We start from the raw sequence: 14,693 nt of genomic DNA, 5'->3' as shown, positions 1-14,693 counted from the left end.
AAATTAAAAGTTCTTACCGAGCAACATCTAAATTGGCAGCAAATTGCTAAAAACGACTCTCCTCGATAGGAAGACTTAACAGGTTGTCTCTGGTCTGGATTCCTGGCCATACTGGCCTGGAAGGCAATGAAGCTTCAGGGTGCTGCAAGCTGCTCCATCGGACCAGAACCTGTCATTGGCATCGCTTTATGCTTTGCCAAACAAAGATTGAATACCTGGATGGCGAGAAGATTCATGGACTTCTGGCAAAATCTTCCAAGGTGTTTATTCACCCTTCGAAGCTTGATACCAAACAGTTGTTGTACTACAGTAGGGATCAACTACGATATCTAACAGGCCTTCTTACAGGTCACTGTCATTTGAATCATAATATGTAGTGACTCGGACTGTTGAAAGATAGTTTGTGTCGCCTCTGTTTGTGCTTGCCTCACTGGGGACCGAATCAGGTTTTGAGAGTTCGGCAGAGCCGTACTCTTACCATCTGACCTGAAAGACTACTCACCATACAAACTAATCGGCTTCGTTAAGAAGCTGGGTTTATTTGGTCGAGTGTGAGCAGGTGTGAGCCACAATAAACCCTTGCGGGTTGCGGCGGAGGGTCGAATAGAACCACTCACTTTAGACCTAACCTAACCTAACCCGACTTCATCAGTTGGATTGGTTCACCATTCTGGCCAGAACCGACAGAAAATAAATTTATAATTATTACATTAACATAAAGACGACTTCGAACTGGAAAGAATTTTACACTCATCATTTCAGTCTATTAGTATTAATTTTTTAGCATTGTTAATGATAGTATCGAAAGACACTTGAGAAAATTAAGATTCTTAATGAAATTTCAGTGAACCTGGTAATCTGCTCTTTCTTGTTTAAAATAGCCTAACCAACATACTAATCAAACAGCATCAAGTGTGTGGAATACCTGTTAGATGTTTTAAAAAATCAATACTTTCGTACACCATCAGAGGAATCCATCAATAGTTATTTCTAATATGAGTGCTTAATTGTCTGATAATATCGATTTTATTTCTTTCATCACGCTCGACACTGACCTTCGAAGTGGTCTTAGCAACTTGGCGAGCCCATAATCCACTTAAGGATATGTTATATTAATGAGAAGTTTATCAATCTAGACTCAAAAGTCAAGGATCGGGTTCACCTAGTTCTCCGACTAATCAGTATGCAAAAAATCATTGTAATTTCTCAACCTCATAATTCTTAATCACGATTTCGATCGGTGATACGGTTAGGCGGTGGTTTTTCAAACCGTTATCGCTTGGAATACATTTTTCAGATGCGTAACGGGTCTTTTAGCAATGATTTTTACTTGTAAGGAATCCAATTTAACCATCAGGGTTCAGTCACCTTCCTGCAAGGACTATTCACGGGAACGGAACAAACAATTCTGCTTTTTCACCTTTCTCAGTATTTCTACAAGGATTGAATTTATTTATTTAGGCTAATTGTTATGCTATTTTTCAACCTTACATTCAAAGATATTACAATATAATAATCGTAATATCTTTGAATGAAATTTTTCAAAAGCCTAGTACGAAAAATTTGTTATCGCAAAATTGTTCGAGTAACACTTTATTGTGAGATTTTACTTGAGACAGTTTACAAAACCGCAACACGTGTTTCGCTATTCAAAGGCTTCCTCAAGCGTTTTTCTGCAACACGAAACACGTGTTCCAGTTTTGTGAACTGTCCAGTGAAAATCTAACAAAGTGTTACTTGAATAACTCGCGGATTTTCATTGAGTATCGACCAATTCAATCACAAAGTTTCATCTCTTTCTGTATTTCTTTAGTTTGCTGAGAGAGCTAAAACCAGATAACTAGAACATACAGATGATCATCTGATCATCTGAAGACACCAGAACCTGAACAGTAAGTTCTCGTAAATGCCTGCCGGAAAAGAATTACTTCCCAGACTAATACCACGATGGACATTAAATTACATCTGACAGGCATTTATGCAAGATATGTCGGATATAATCCAATGCCCATCGTGGTATCAACCGGGAAAGTAGCCCTTCGATACATTTTTAAGATTTATTTTGATTTCTACATCTATGAAACTATTCCCTGTGTCGGATATAATTCAATGTACATCGTGGTATCAGCCGGAGAAGTAGTTATTTTCCGACAGCCATTTACTAGAACGTACTGTGGAGGTGCGTTGGGAGAGATGAATATTTAAAGATCCAATTATGAAATATTCATTCTCTCGGATTATTTTGCTAATGTGATTGACAATGTTTTATGTATGATATGTAATCTGTTTATAAGTTAAGTCTCTTATTTGTATAATCGAAAACTCGCGTGGACAAACTGTTCCTGACACCTGACTTGTTCTGTATTATGTATGAAATAGTAATAAGAACTAATTACAAATAATTAACCACCAATACTATTATATTGAGTCCTTTTACATGCTTTCATGCAGTTAGTTACGTCAATAACTATATTAATTATATTGACCACAATTTTGTGTGAAATGTTTTTAATATTAATTTATCTTTTACTGATACTTTACTATGCTGACTTGTTCTTTATTATGCTAGATATAATCTAAAGAACTAATAAATTATTATTATAATTATTATTATTGAGAGCTTCTCTTAGATTTATCTTTCTTTCTGTCTTAGATTTCAGATTTGTTGACATTTCTGGCAATGGATATTTTGATGTCAAATATTCAAACATACCCATAACTGTCTAATTCTAATATCTAAATTTTGTAGTTCCTGAGTTATGCATTCTTATTTTTATTTTTTGGAGCCATATATCATTCTCTTCTCAATCATCTTTTGTGAATCTTGCCTAGGTCTGATCTGGATTATTCTTTCAATACCCAAATATTTATGCCAAAAATATCATCTGAGATTTGTTTAAATTCAGTTTCAATGAGAGTATCCTATAAAAAGGTCAAGCAACAATTTTGTCAAGTATAATTTTCCAGTTACTCTGAGGAAAAGAATATAACTATGTGTCTTTAGCATACTGATGAAATAATCAATTATTCAATCTCTTGCATATTTTCCGATATAATTGACATTCAAAGACACTTAAAAAAAATTTAGTTAATTTTCTCAAATATTTCTCAAATTATTGACTTGAAAAATATTCAAAATTTTTATATAATCAGTTAAAAGCAAAAACCGACTGATCCTAAATATTCCAATTGTTTCCAATATTACAGAGAAAATTAATTCCAAAATGTTTTAGGAAAATTTTTGAATATTTTTGGTAACGCTCTAGAAAGAATGACATCGAAAATGAAATCATTCCGATATCTCCTTGAGAAATTGTTAATGAATTTGTTTTCAAATTTTTTTAAGAGTAAAGCAAAGTTTTTCGACAAACTTTGAAATGAATTTCCTGATATTTTTCTCAATTGAAACACAATATAGCTTTACCTATATCAAATTTTCTATCGAACAATCGATGAAAATAATATTCGTATATGACAGACTGACAAACAAATACAATTTTTTATTGTTTCGAAAGCAACTAGAGGTTAACAAAAAAACCAATAATGAGTCGGAATTAATCAGCAATTGAAAGCTACTCGACCAGAACATGATTTCCTACGTTTCTATAGATTTATTATCAAGATCTTCTAGCGCGAAAACAAGAATAGCCCATATTGCCTCACATCGTCCTGAAAATACAATTTCCTGATTCTAAATCGAATTCGCTTATCCCAAAATACATTCTGTGTATTTATTTCTGCCAGTGTGTCCATTTCGACATCGATATGTTTATAAATATATTTATTAGCCTAGACAACGTGTTCTTCAGTGAAATACTGAGAACGTAAAGAGGTTTCAAAACAAATAATGCGATGGCCGTAATATTATTCACAAGGTCTATTTCCAGTATCACGGATATATTGAAATGGATTGATGCTGATGGAATTATGAGTTCGATTGGGGTATGAGCTAAATTAACTCGAGTTCAATTACGAATCGAAAGGTCAATGTTGTAATACAAAATATTTTTATGAACTCTTCAATGTTTCCGTTTATAATTTCTCTTGAAAGAGTACTAGTAGGTTGACAAAAACTCTATGGTTTGAAGTTGTAGTAACGAATGATATTTAAAGAATTTGAAAAGTACCTTTTGCCTTTTTACTTCTTTATCGTTGTAGAATGAAGGAAACTTCCGGAGAAAGAAAGAAAGAAAAAATTCAAAAACATCTATAAGAAGTACACAGAAATTAATACTAAATAAAGAAGAGTTAATGTTTCCAGACTGTACAGGATATTCAATTTTTTCAGCGCTTCTTGTTATTTTACGCGATCAAGTTTCAAAAATTCTACAGAAATAGTTCAACCACGTCTGTCCCAGCCTTATTTTTTGCATCGCGATTTTTGTACTCTTATGAAGATGTGTCCCAGATACATGATGTTTGTCGTTTTTTGCTGTTATTAAGAGAAAATATCCTTATACCAACAAGAATAACAGCGGTAACGTACATCGACAGATGATGTATTTTAGTTCATTTCACGCGATGAAGAAGAGGCTACTGTTGTCTTTCTGCGTTATTTGTTTATCTAAACGTATGAAAAAGAAGAAACCTAGAAGTAACAAATTATAGTACGAAGCTATAAGAAAAGCATTTGCACCAACCTTCGACCTGACTCCAACACCGACAAGTTGTAACGATTTCCTGGTCACACACTATGACTTGTCTGCAACGTTTTGTCGTTGCAGACTAGTCGTTACGTGTAGTACCTACCGATGATCAGTACTGTAGGCGAGTGCATTCAGTCTTTTGCAATGTCTTAGACGATATGAACGATGATTCACATTCTTTATTGTTTTTCGAATATTTGACATTGCAATTCCAAAGTTGTGAATCAGTTTTGTTTCTGATATGGTGGTGGACTGACGTGCCGATAACGACCGTCCACAAAGAAGGTATGAAGACGCTATTGTTGGAGGAGGAACTCAGTTTGTGGTGTGACTGTCCGCCATCGTAGAACATGCCACCATTAAAATAAATGTTTTGTTAAAAGTCTTATACGTGTTTAAAGAGAAATAGCACTCTTATTCACGCCGGTTGGAGGTCGGGGTGGACCGGATGTTCACGTGGGAATATTAAAGTGGATTTACATAACACCTATCCCCATTCACACCGGATTCCCATTCACGCCGGTTGGAGGCCGGGGTGGACAGAATGTTCACGTGGGAATGTTGAAGTGGATTTACATAACACCTATCCCTATTCACGCCACGTGGACATCTGGTCCACTTCCACGTGGACCAGATGTCCACGTGGAAGTGCCAAAGTGGATTTGCATAACTCCTATCCTCATTCACGATGGTTGGAGGCCGGGATAGACCGGATGTCCACGTGGGAGTGCTAAAGTGGATTTACATAACTCCTCTCCCCATTCACACCTGTTGGAGGCTGGGGTGGACCGCATGTCTACGTGGGAGTGCTAAAGTGGATTTACATAACACCTATCCCCATTCACGTTGGTTACAGTCCGGGGTGGACCGGATATCCACGAAGGAATAGGATTGCATCAATTATATGAAAGATATGTGGAAACAATCAAAAAGCCTCCGAGCAGGCGGCGACTTGATAAAAATTTCAAGCGTTTTTATAAAAAAAAAGTTCAATAAAAAAGGAGTGGCAGTATTGTTTCGAGCAAGACCGCTGCGCCCCCCGACGAAGCTCCTATCAACTTTGATAGAAGGAGGATGGACAAATGCGTTCGAGTATGAAGCAACGTCCAATGAACCTAGAGAGAGAGATAAAGTTTGCAAATGAATTTTTCATGCAAAACTTAGTTGTTTTCAAATGTTACACGAAACCATTGTGTTTACCACGATATTGAATATTCAAAAGCTGATAAGGATTTAATTGAATCCTCATTTGAAATTGAAAAACATGGCAATTTTTTTAGTAGAAACGATTATTTTCTCTAAAACTTCTATATTCAGGTTGATTACTAAAATCCACAATCGATAATTGAATAACCTCAGTTGTCTATTTGGAATATAAAATGAGAAAAATAGTAATTTGTGTATAATTCAATGTATACAGAGGCAAACGTTTCTTTAGTTCGTATACAGTGTCATCTCCAAAGTATGCACCATATGGGAAACTTATTTATTAAGGGTTTCTCGACAAAATGTTATTCTTGATAAAAGTTTGTGCATCCCCTGAAACTAAACATGCACCAACAAAATACAGTAAAACACACGTAATATACGAGAACCCTTCAAATATTTGATTTTGAGACAAGAGTACAGTACTCTTATTTTGAAAAATCTCGGGAAATGTTATTTAGAAAAGTTGTTCAGCATTGAAAAATACATCTATATTTGAAGTCATGGCCATCTGAATAAAACATCACTTAGATGACCATGACTTCAAATCTGGATTTATTTTCCAATGCTGAACAACTTTTCTAAATAACATTTTCCAAAATAAGAGTACTGTACTCTTGTCTCAAAATCAAATATTTGAAGGGTTCTCGTATATTACTTGTGTTTTACTGTATTTTGTTGGTCCTTGTTTAGTTTTAGGGGATGCACAAACTTTTATCAAAAATAACTTTCTATCGAAAAACCTTTAATAAAGAAGTTTCCCATATCAGGGATGACACTGTTTATGAAAAAATATATTAATTTGACTCTCAAGAATGTTCATTCGACAATTGAATGAATAATATAAAGGAGAAAGTCTAAAGTTCGAAGAATAGTTTACTTATAATGTTACTCATTACTGAAAGATGTTACTTTTAAGTAGTTTTTCTTTTCCCTACCTAATAATAATGAAGATATCCTGAAAGACTGTTTATGCAACATCAATCAATTAAAACATTCTGCAAACCAATTCGTTATTAACTTTCATAGTAAGGCAGCTCATTTAGGTACAAATATGCCAAAAATTATACCCATTTTCGTCATTAGTCTCAATCATCCCGCTAATATTTTTTTTCTTCTTTCAGATGCTCCAAGCGAGAGTTTGTATATGATCGGTGGAGTATGTGTTGCCATGTTTATGGTTGGACTTATCATCGTATTGCTAGCAGTTACTATAAGGTAAACTATATCCGTGATTAAAAGAAAACTTAAAATCTCAACAAGACAGCTATTTTGAGGTATTCTAATGGTGTTTACCTTTGTTTCCGAAACGGAAGCGTTGATTGCGTTTTTGAGTTGATTTCAGAGAAACCTAAGTTTGAAAATATTTTTTACCGGCGTTCTGATGATTGACTTGACCTGTTAGGAATTTCCTGTAGGAGTAGATTTGTGTAGATTTTATTCAAAATAGTTTCTTTGGACTGTGTTCGCTTGTGAAAATGTGCGTCTATTCTTTCTTTGGAATAATTTTATAACACATAATTTTAAAGTACACAATATTCACAGTCAACTTTCAAACAATTTGATTTTTTCTCGCGTCATAAAAATTGAGTCCTCTCTTTGAAAAATTCCATGTTTTTCAGATCCAGTGAATGTTCAATACAAAAATCCCGTACTTGTCTCAAACAATTTGATTTTTTTCTCGCGTCATAAAATTTGAGTCCTACCTTTGAAAAATTCCATGTTTTTCAGATCCAGTGAATGTTCAATACAAAAATCCCATACTTCTCTCAAGAATTAAATGTATTTTTCGAAAACATTTAATATTCATAAATAGTGAAATGTGGCATAACATAATTTCAATTCATCCTGAAACCTGTTTTCTCAAATTAGAAATCTTATACGAATATTTTCTTGATTCACTCCAGCCAGAATCTATCACCTCAATGATAAACAAATGAAGACGTTCATTAGGTTTATAATAATGTGAAAATTTCATAGAAAATAATAAACAGAGATCCATTGGACTGAACTTTTGAAGGATGAAATGACCAATGTAAACTCATTTCGAATGAGTTATGATAAACAATTTTTATTTTCGATTCTCAACGTAAATACAGCCGCCACTTGGAGGATTTTAATTCATCATATAACACGTAGCAACTCTTCTTTTCAGGTGATGCCGGGATATTGTGAATTCGGTTTGAAATCACGCTACATTTTTGTGAATGAATTTAGTTAATCACTATTTGATTTGCCTCGTATAATACAGTTTTATGATCAACATATTTATACTCATTAATTCAACAACTAATTGATTCAATTCTTTCATTAATATTTGCTCAAAGTAAATAATTTTCATAGAATTAAAAAAAAACCTTCAATTTTTGTTGAGCATGATTGATTGATCTGGTGTTATACAGTGCATTCAAGTTAAAAAGAGCCTCCATGATTGAGTCATTTGATATCGAGCCTGAAGATGAATCGTGAAACACGTAAACATTAGTTTCCATGGGGAGACTTTCCTACGTAGAGATAACTCTGTCTGCAACCCCCTCCCTAACAACAACTTTTGGAAATACTAGTCGATTAATATCTTATTTTAAAGGTCTTTCAATTCTGTAATCAACTCTGTAACATTTTTGACATTACAACGGTAAGCAATGTCAGAAAAAATAAAATACTGTTTTCGGTTTTTATTTGATTCTAAACTAGATCTACCCAACAGACAACTTTACTTTTCTGATTGATTCGACCGTTACTTGATGAAGATCCATAGTAATTTCAACAACTACACCTCACGATTTGATCTCCACAAACTTTATTTGATTCGCTAGCACAGTAGTTTTGTCAAGTGATTTGAATACACTTGATAAAGCTACTGTGCTAGCGAAACATGTGATATATTTTTCAAATAAAGTTTGTGGAGATCAAATCGTGAAGTGTAGTTTTTGAAAAGACAACTTTACTATTTGAAATATTCGAACTGAGCACTATCGATTGATATCAATGAAAATAACAGAAATGAGAACTTAGGATGGATCTTTTTTGTTTGGCTATTCTGTAGGCTTCCAAATTTCATCACCTGGGTACTGCCGGATTTATTGATGATGTACCGCTCTTTGTGAAATAAATGTGCAAAGTCACTTGCCGTGAAAGTATTTATAGATACTTATAGAGAGACAAATCTCCAACCTTTCTTCGATATTCCAGACTATCGAGGTTGAAAGTGATGTTCGTATTTCCAATCGGGCGGATGGCTCTTTTCTGGATTGAATCCAGCAACTTCAGGGTACGCTTAGGAGCGGAGCTCCATACATAAGAAAAATACTCCAAAGAAGGTCTGATCTGAGCTTTATGAAGCACCAAAAGTTGCTGAGGTGTGTACTGTTTTCTGATACGGAACAGTGTTCCAAGATTTTGAAAAGCAGCATTTCCAATTCCAGCATTTGTGCCAATACATAAATATCTGAAATTACTTCTAGATCCTCATTAAGATATGCTACCTCCTGCTGCCGGTGAAGATGTGCATCCGCAGTCAATGTCCTGGAATCCAAATGTAATGAAGAGACAAGTGTGCTGTCGTCAGCAAAGCAATATATTGATTTTTTTTTCAGTGGAATAAGTCGTTATTTTACAATAAAAAGAGGATTGAAGACAATATGGATCCCTGAGAACACCAGCATTGATGGTGAAAGTTTTCGAGAGATATCTGTCAACAGCCACTTGCAGGAAGCCATACAAAAAATTATCCGACAAGCCATAGCCAGAGTTTGGCCATCATCAAAGGCCTTAGAAATATCAGTTCTTGGATGAAATAGTGTATAAAGTGATTCGTAACGCGCCAAACTCAAACCAGTAAACCACACTTGTACACCAATTGTACACACTTGTACACCAAACTTTCCTCGGATGAATATTCATTTCATTTGAATGGGCAAGTAAATCGTTGAACTTTCGGATAATGGAGTGATTCAAATCCCAGTAGCACACCAAACTGATCGGGTATTTCAAGTTGCCTCAGATTCAGAAATGAAAAAATGCTACACTCAAAATCATTCGATCATTTCCCCAAGCCGAAAAACTTTTCTGAATGTAACGTTGCAATGTAAGATGAATAGAGACGTTATCGAAAGCACCATAACGTTATTGAAAAATTAGCAATAACGTTAAGATGAAGTATTTTATATAGAACCCATTTGAAAGGAAATTGAAAACAGTAGCTAAATGACTGCTTCTAATGCAGAAAAATAATGGAAGTACAAAATCTACACAAATGAATCATTAAAACTGATACCCTTCATAAAGAATCATTTGTCACTATTCATAGAATGGGATCACATTGAAGTATTCTCTTCAAATAAAAAAAATCATCGAAATATGTCTAGTTGTAACGAATTATGCTACAAAAAATTCCGATGAAGTTAATCGAAAACTCAAAAAAGCAAGGTTTCTGAATGAATAATAATTACTATTGATGACTTGAGAAGATTGAGTTGAGATTCTTTTCGATATTTTTAATCATGGGGATGTTAACAACAGAAGATTATAAAAACACGTATAACATTGACACACCGACACGGAGATACCATTATTGGTTTCGATATGATTTTTTTCCAAAACTCAGAGATCCTTAAGAAAAAAATCGTATTGACTTTTTTCACTAGGAGTTCTCTTTTTTTATTTTATTTTTTGAATATATTGAACTTTAACACGATTTTAGTTCACATGAACTTCAATACTGGGGTTCTGTTATAATGAAGCAATAAAAATATTTATAAAACAAAATGTGATGGAGAAACAAATAAAGTTTTATCATCCAATAACCGCGCGAAGGAGCAATATTTCACTCCACCGTTTGATAATTAAGGATATCCTCTCAGAAGCATTTTATTTCCACCGCATTATTATTGCAAAACTATTATTTCATTCTATGAATTCTAATATAATAGTAATCAATGTTTACCCTGAAGTTAACAGACGGCAGAACGAATAAATTGATTCGAAATCAAGTATACCTGGATTTCCAGACGAAGCATATCATCACTCACTAACATCAATAAATAATCCTTATAACTGATCTAAAATTAACTTGATTGAAACCAATAAGTACGAAATATTGCTGAAAATCAAAATAAATGAATGTAACTCTGGCTTTCTGATAGTTTGATTTATAAATTCACAAAAAAAGGTGTAATTCGAGAAGTATTATAATTTTCATTAGATAGTGAGACAAAAAGTTGTAATTATGAACGAATTAAGTGATTTTATTTATAAAGTTAATCGTATTTGCCTCTGAAGAGCCGATAAGGCAAGTGTCTTTCGGTGAAGGTGACAGTGTTCCATGTAAGTGAAATTTTACTCCTTTCATTAATTATATGGTGTAGGAATTCTGTGAATGATATCTGATTCGATTCCATTACGAATGTATGGAATACAAAAGTGGTTTTCGTATAATTCAGCGTTCATACAAAAGTATTTACTTGGACAGTATTTTTCTTTTGTTTAATTCAATATTTATATGAAAATAATTGATTCGAGAGGGCTTTTTCTTTCAGTTTGTGTTTGAAAGTTACTTTTTGCATGATTTACACATCTTTGTTTAGAGTAAATTTTTTGAAATTGATTCCTTCCTTTCTCTGGAAGATTCACACATATTTTGTATCAAGATGAAGCAGTAGAAGGCCAACAACTTTCTTTCCCATAGTAAGAGTATTCCCTTCGAAATAAAGGACCCCCACAAAACTTATGGGTTTTGGGCCACCTTTGGATTCCACTCCAGTCAGAAATAGACAGTTTTGGAAATGTCGAGAACAGCGACAATGGAAAATAGGAAACGTCTCAGGGCTATCGAATATTCAGATGACCTTAACTCCAAAGACGACCGAGACTAGGTCTATCACAGGTTTTTGAGGTTACTAAATTCGAATTTGGAATCAGTTTGACTGATCAGGGCAATATCTAGACTATCTACATTCTAGAGCATTAAGGGGAAATCGCAGAAATAAAGGGGAATAAACTCACTATATATTTTCGAGGTAGTTCAATCTGAATGTGGACTGTAGACAGTTTGGCTCCAGAAGATCAAAATGAGGTCATTTGAAGGTCAAATAAAATACTCACAAGCAAAGGAAAACGTACGCACTAATTTGAGGTCTCCGAATCCATATCTGGGGTCAGTTTTATTATATTAGGACAAAGTCAAGAGCATTTAGAGGCCAAATCAAGGAAAATCTCCAGAAACAGATGTACGTATACCTACTTTATATTTTTCTCACTTGTTTATATTGTGCAATGAAGGGAGTTTATAGCGTCAAACTGATCCCAGATTCTGATCTACTAACCTCAAAAACCCACGGCAGACCCTAGTCTCGGCCATATTTGGAGGAGAGAAGAAAAATTCACTAGGGACCAGAAACTCACAAGGTCCTTGGTACATTTCTTGATTTTCGTTTTCACATGAGTAAGAGAAAAACATTATTTCATTGAAAGATGCAAAAAATAGTCATTTATTGAAAGAGCCTTGAATCATGAATAATATATGTATAGTAATTGTTAATATTGATGCCCATTTTATTTCAACAGCAGTTATTCAAACACCTTTTTCTATGAGTTTGTATTCCAAAGCTGTGTACATAAACTATAACTTTTATCGTATCCGCTAAATTTCCCATAGTTGAATACTGTACCAAAGAAATTCCAACCGCAATAATTATCTACTGATAATTATCATTGTTTTATCTTTCAGGGTCATTTGAAAAACCGTTGTCCAGAGTTTTGTTGAAATTTTCCAATAACAGAAAGCTAAGCCTAGGAAAAAACATCAATTATAATCTTTATATTTTCGAGTCCCTATACCAGTCAAATAATGAATTTTATGCACAAATAAGAGAGGTATTATATTAAAATTGTATTTGGCAAAAATTTGGGAATGATTTCTCTCCAGTGTTTTCGAATGATTCTATGAAAAAAAAAATGAAAAATCAGAATTGTATTCATTTGGAGGGAAAATAATTGTGGAGTGCATTATAGACATTGCTGTTAATATACAGCACATATACTCCATTTGAGTATATGTGCTGAAGGTTTCAAGTTTGAAATTATAGGATGTTAAAGTTAACAACAATCTTGTATTGACCTAAATATTTTCGTGAAATGTATGCTTGCCAGGGTTGATTCGGAATCATTTCAAATAAAGGGTTATATTTTATTTTATTTTTTCATAAAGTTAGTTCTCATACTTTTTTAAGGAGATACGGTCTCTAGTTTTTTCGTTCGACGTACGATTTCTTCTTGAAAATCCAAAATCAATCAGTTTCATCTCGCGAAAAAATAAATAATGCAACTTTGAAAAATAATTCACCAGGGAGATTTGAATTTAACCTTTAAATTAAAATACATTTTGGAAGCCTTACACAAAATCATCCTGTACGCTCAAACGAATGAGTTTAACCAGATGCTGAAAATGATAGGTATGCCACAGATAGGAATGCCTTTTTTCTCATAGACTTTCTGGAAAATGTCGGGAATGTTTCTAGTAGTATGACAAAAAACTATGATGCGATTTTTCAATTACTTTTCAGAATTAATTAGTATGTACTGTTTTGAGATGACACCATGAAAAAAGATCCGAACTATCGATGTATAGCGATCTAGATGGCGAATATTGTAATTTTGGTTTGCATATTTGTAAAACAGAGCACTTAGTGTACTGGCACCACCACAAAACACAGTCCTTTTCTTGAATAACAGACGAAAGTAAAGCCTGAATCCATAGGTAAAAAATCATGAAGATTTTTCCAAACAAGAATATTTCCAACTGTTTCCAATTTTCCCAACTGATTTAAAATCGCTACTCGATTTCTGGTATTCTTACCATTGTTATATTCCAAGTTCAATCAAATAAAATGTGTGTGAATTCAGAATTTCAGAAACTTTTCTAAGCAAGTGAGTCTAAGTCTTGAGTCTTTAATAATTTGATAAAATCCCGAGGCCGTAGGTCACGAAAGCATTTATGCGGTCTCTTTAATTTTTTATAAAACAAAGTATGTGTGGGACATCATCGATATATTTTGTTCGTTTGAAAGAGCTATTGATGCTATTATGTGTGGGATATCTGTGTTATTGATGACTTGTTCATTTTGAGGAAATTCATGATCAGTTTAATGAAATGAATGAAAACACTTTCCTCTAATTTCCACTAGTTGTTTAATTTTTACGACCGGTTTCGGGTTTTATTCCATTTTCAAGTATAAAACTAAGTAATACATTTGAAATCTGAAAACGACGTTAAACAGGGAGTTTGTAGGTGAGCTGGAAAAAAGGTAGTTAAATGAATAAGGATGCCAAATATTAAATTCAACACTGTTGATTATAGAAATTACCGGGGTTGTCAAACTTATAAATTCAAGAGTGTTGACCTACATAAATCGAGTTGCTCGTTTAGAGGTATATATTTTGGGTTTTCAATTGATTTATTAATTTCTATGTCTTCCAACAAATTCATTTTCTTTCCTTCATTACATGTTTGTAGGATTTGGAGATTGTCTTTTGATTCTTGTAGATTTTTTTAAGGACAAAACACATGCACAAGGCGACAGCTTGCTCGCAATTTTTGTTGAGCCAAGGTTTGCCATTAGAAGGTCTTTTCATTGAAAAAGGAATATATATATATATCCATGGATGATAGAATTACTTCCGTGACTTCAGAAGCACAAGTTGATGGATCTTTAGAGCTGAAACAAACATCTAGCCAGAGGAAATTTCGGAAATGGTCTTGAAGATCCTCCCATTCAGCTGATCTGTAATGCCAAACTTTTCGCGGCTCAGATTGTTCCACAACATTTTACCCAACACTGAAAT

The 14,693-nt window shown here is 33.8% G+C and overlaps 1 protein-coding gene across 6 annotated transcripts in view; it reads left to right on the top strand.

Annotated features, from left to right (window-relative positions):
* The window catches only part of LOC111504252 (uncharacterized), a 650,330-nt gene that overhangs the window by 546,056 nt on the left and 89,581 nt on the right, over nt 1-14,693 (top strand). For all 6 annotated transcript variants that reach the window (XM_074177945.1, XM_074177946.1, XM_074177947.1 and 3 more), the window contains one exon: nt 6,977-7,070. In XM_074177945.1, the coding sequence (XP_074034046.1) occupies nt 6,977-7,070 (94 nt within the window). The remainder of the gene's footprint in view (nt 1-6,976; nt 7,071-14,693) is intronic.

Source organism: Leptinotarsa decemlineata, unplaced genomic scaffold (genome assembly GCF_025532065.1).
Source record: "Leptinotarsa decemlineata unplaced genomic scaffold, Ldec_3_MD MMD2_tig00003335_RagTag_RagTag, whole genome shotgun sequence".
Classification (NCBI taxonomy): Eukaryota; Metazoa; Arthropoda; class Insecta; order Coleoptera; family Chrysomelidae; genus Leptinotarsa; species Leptinotarsa decemlineata.
The sequence above is the reverse complement of the archived record's forward strand: the minus strand, read 5'-3'. Positions and strand labels throughout refer to the sequence as shown.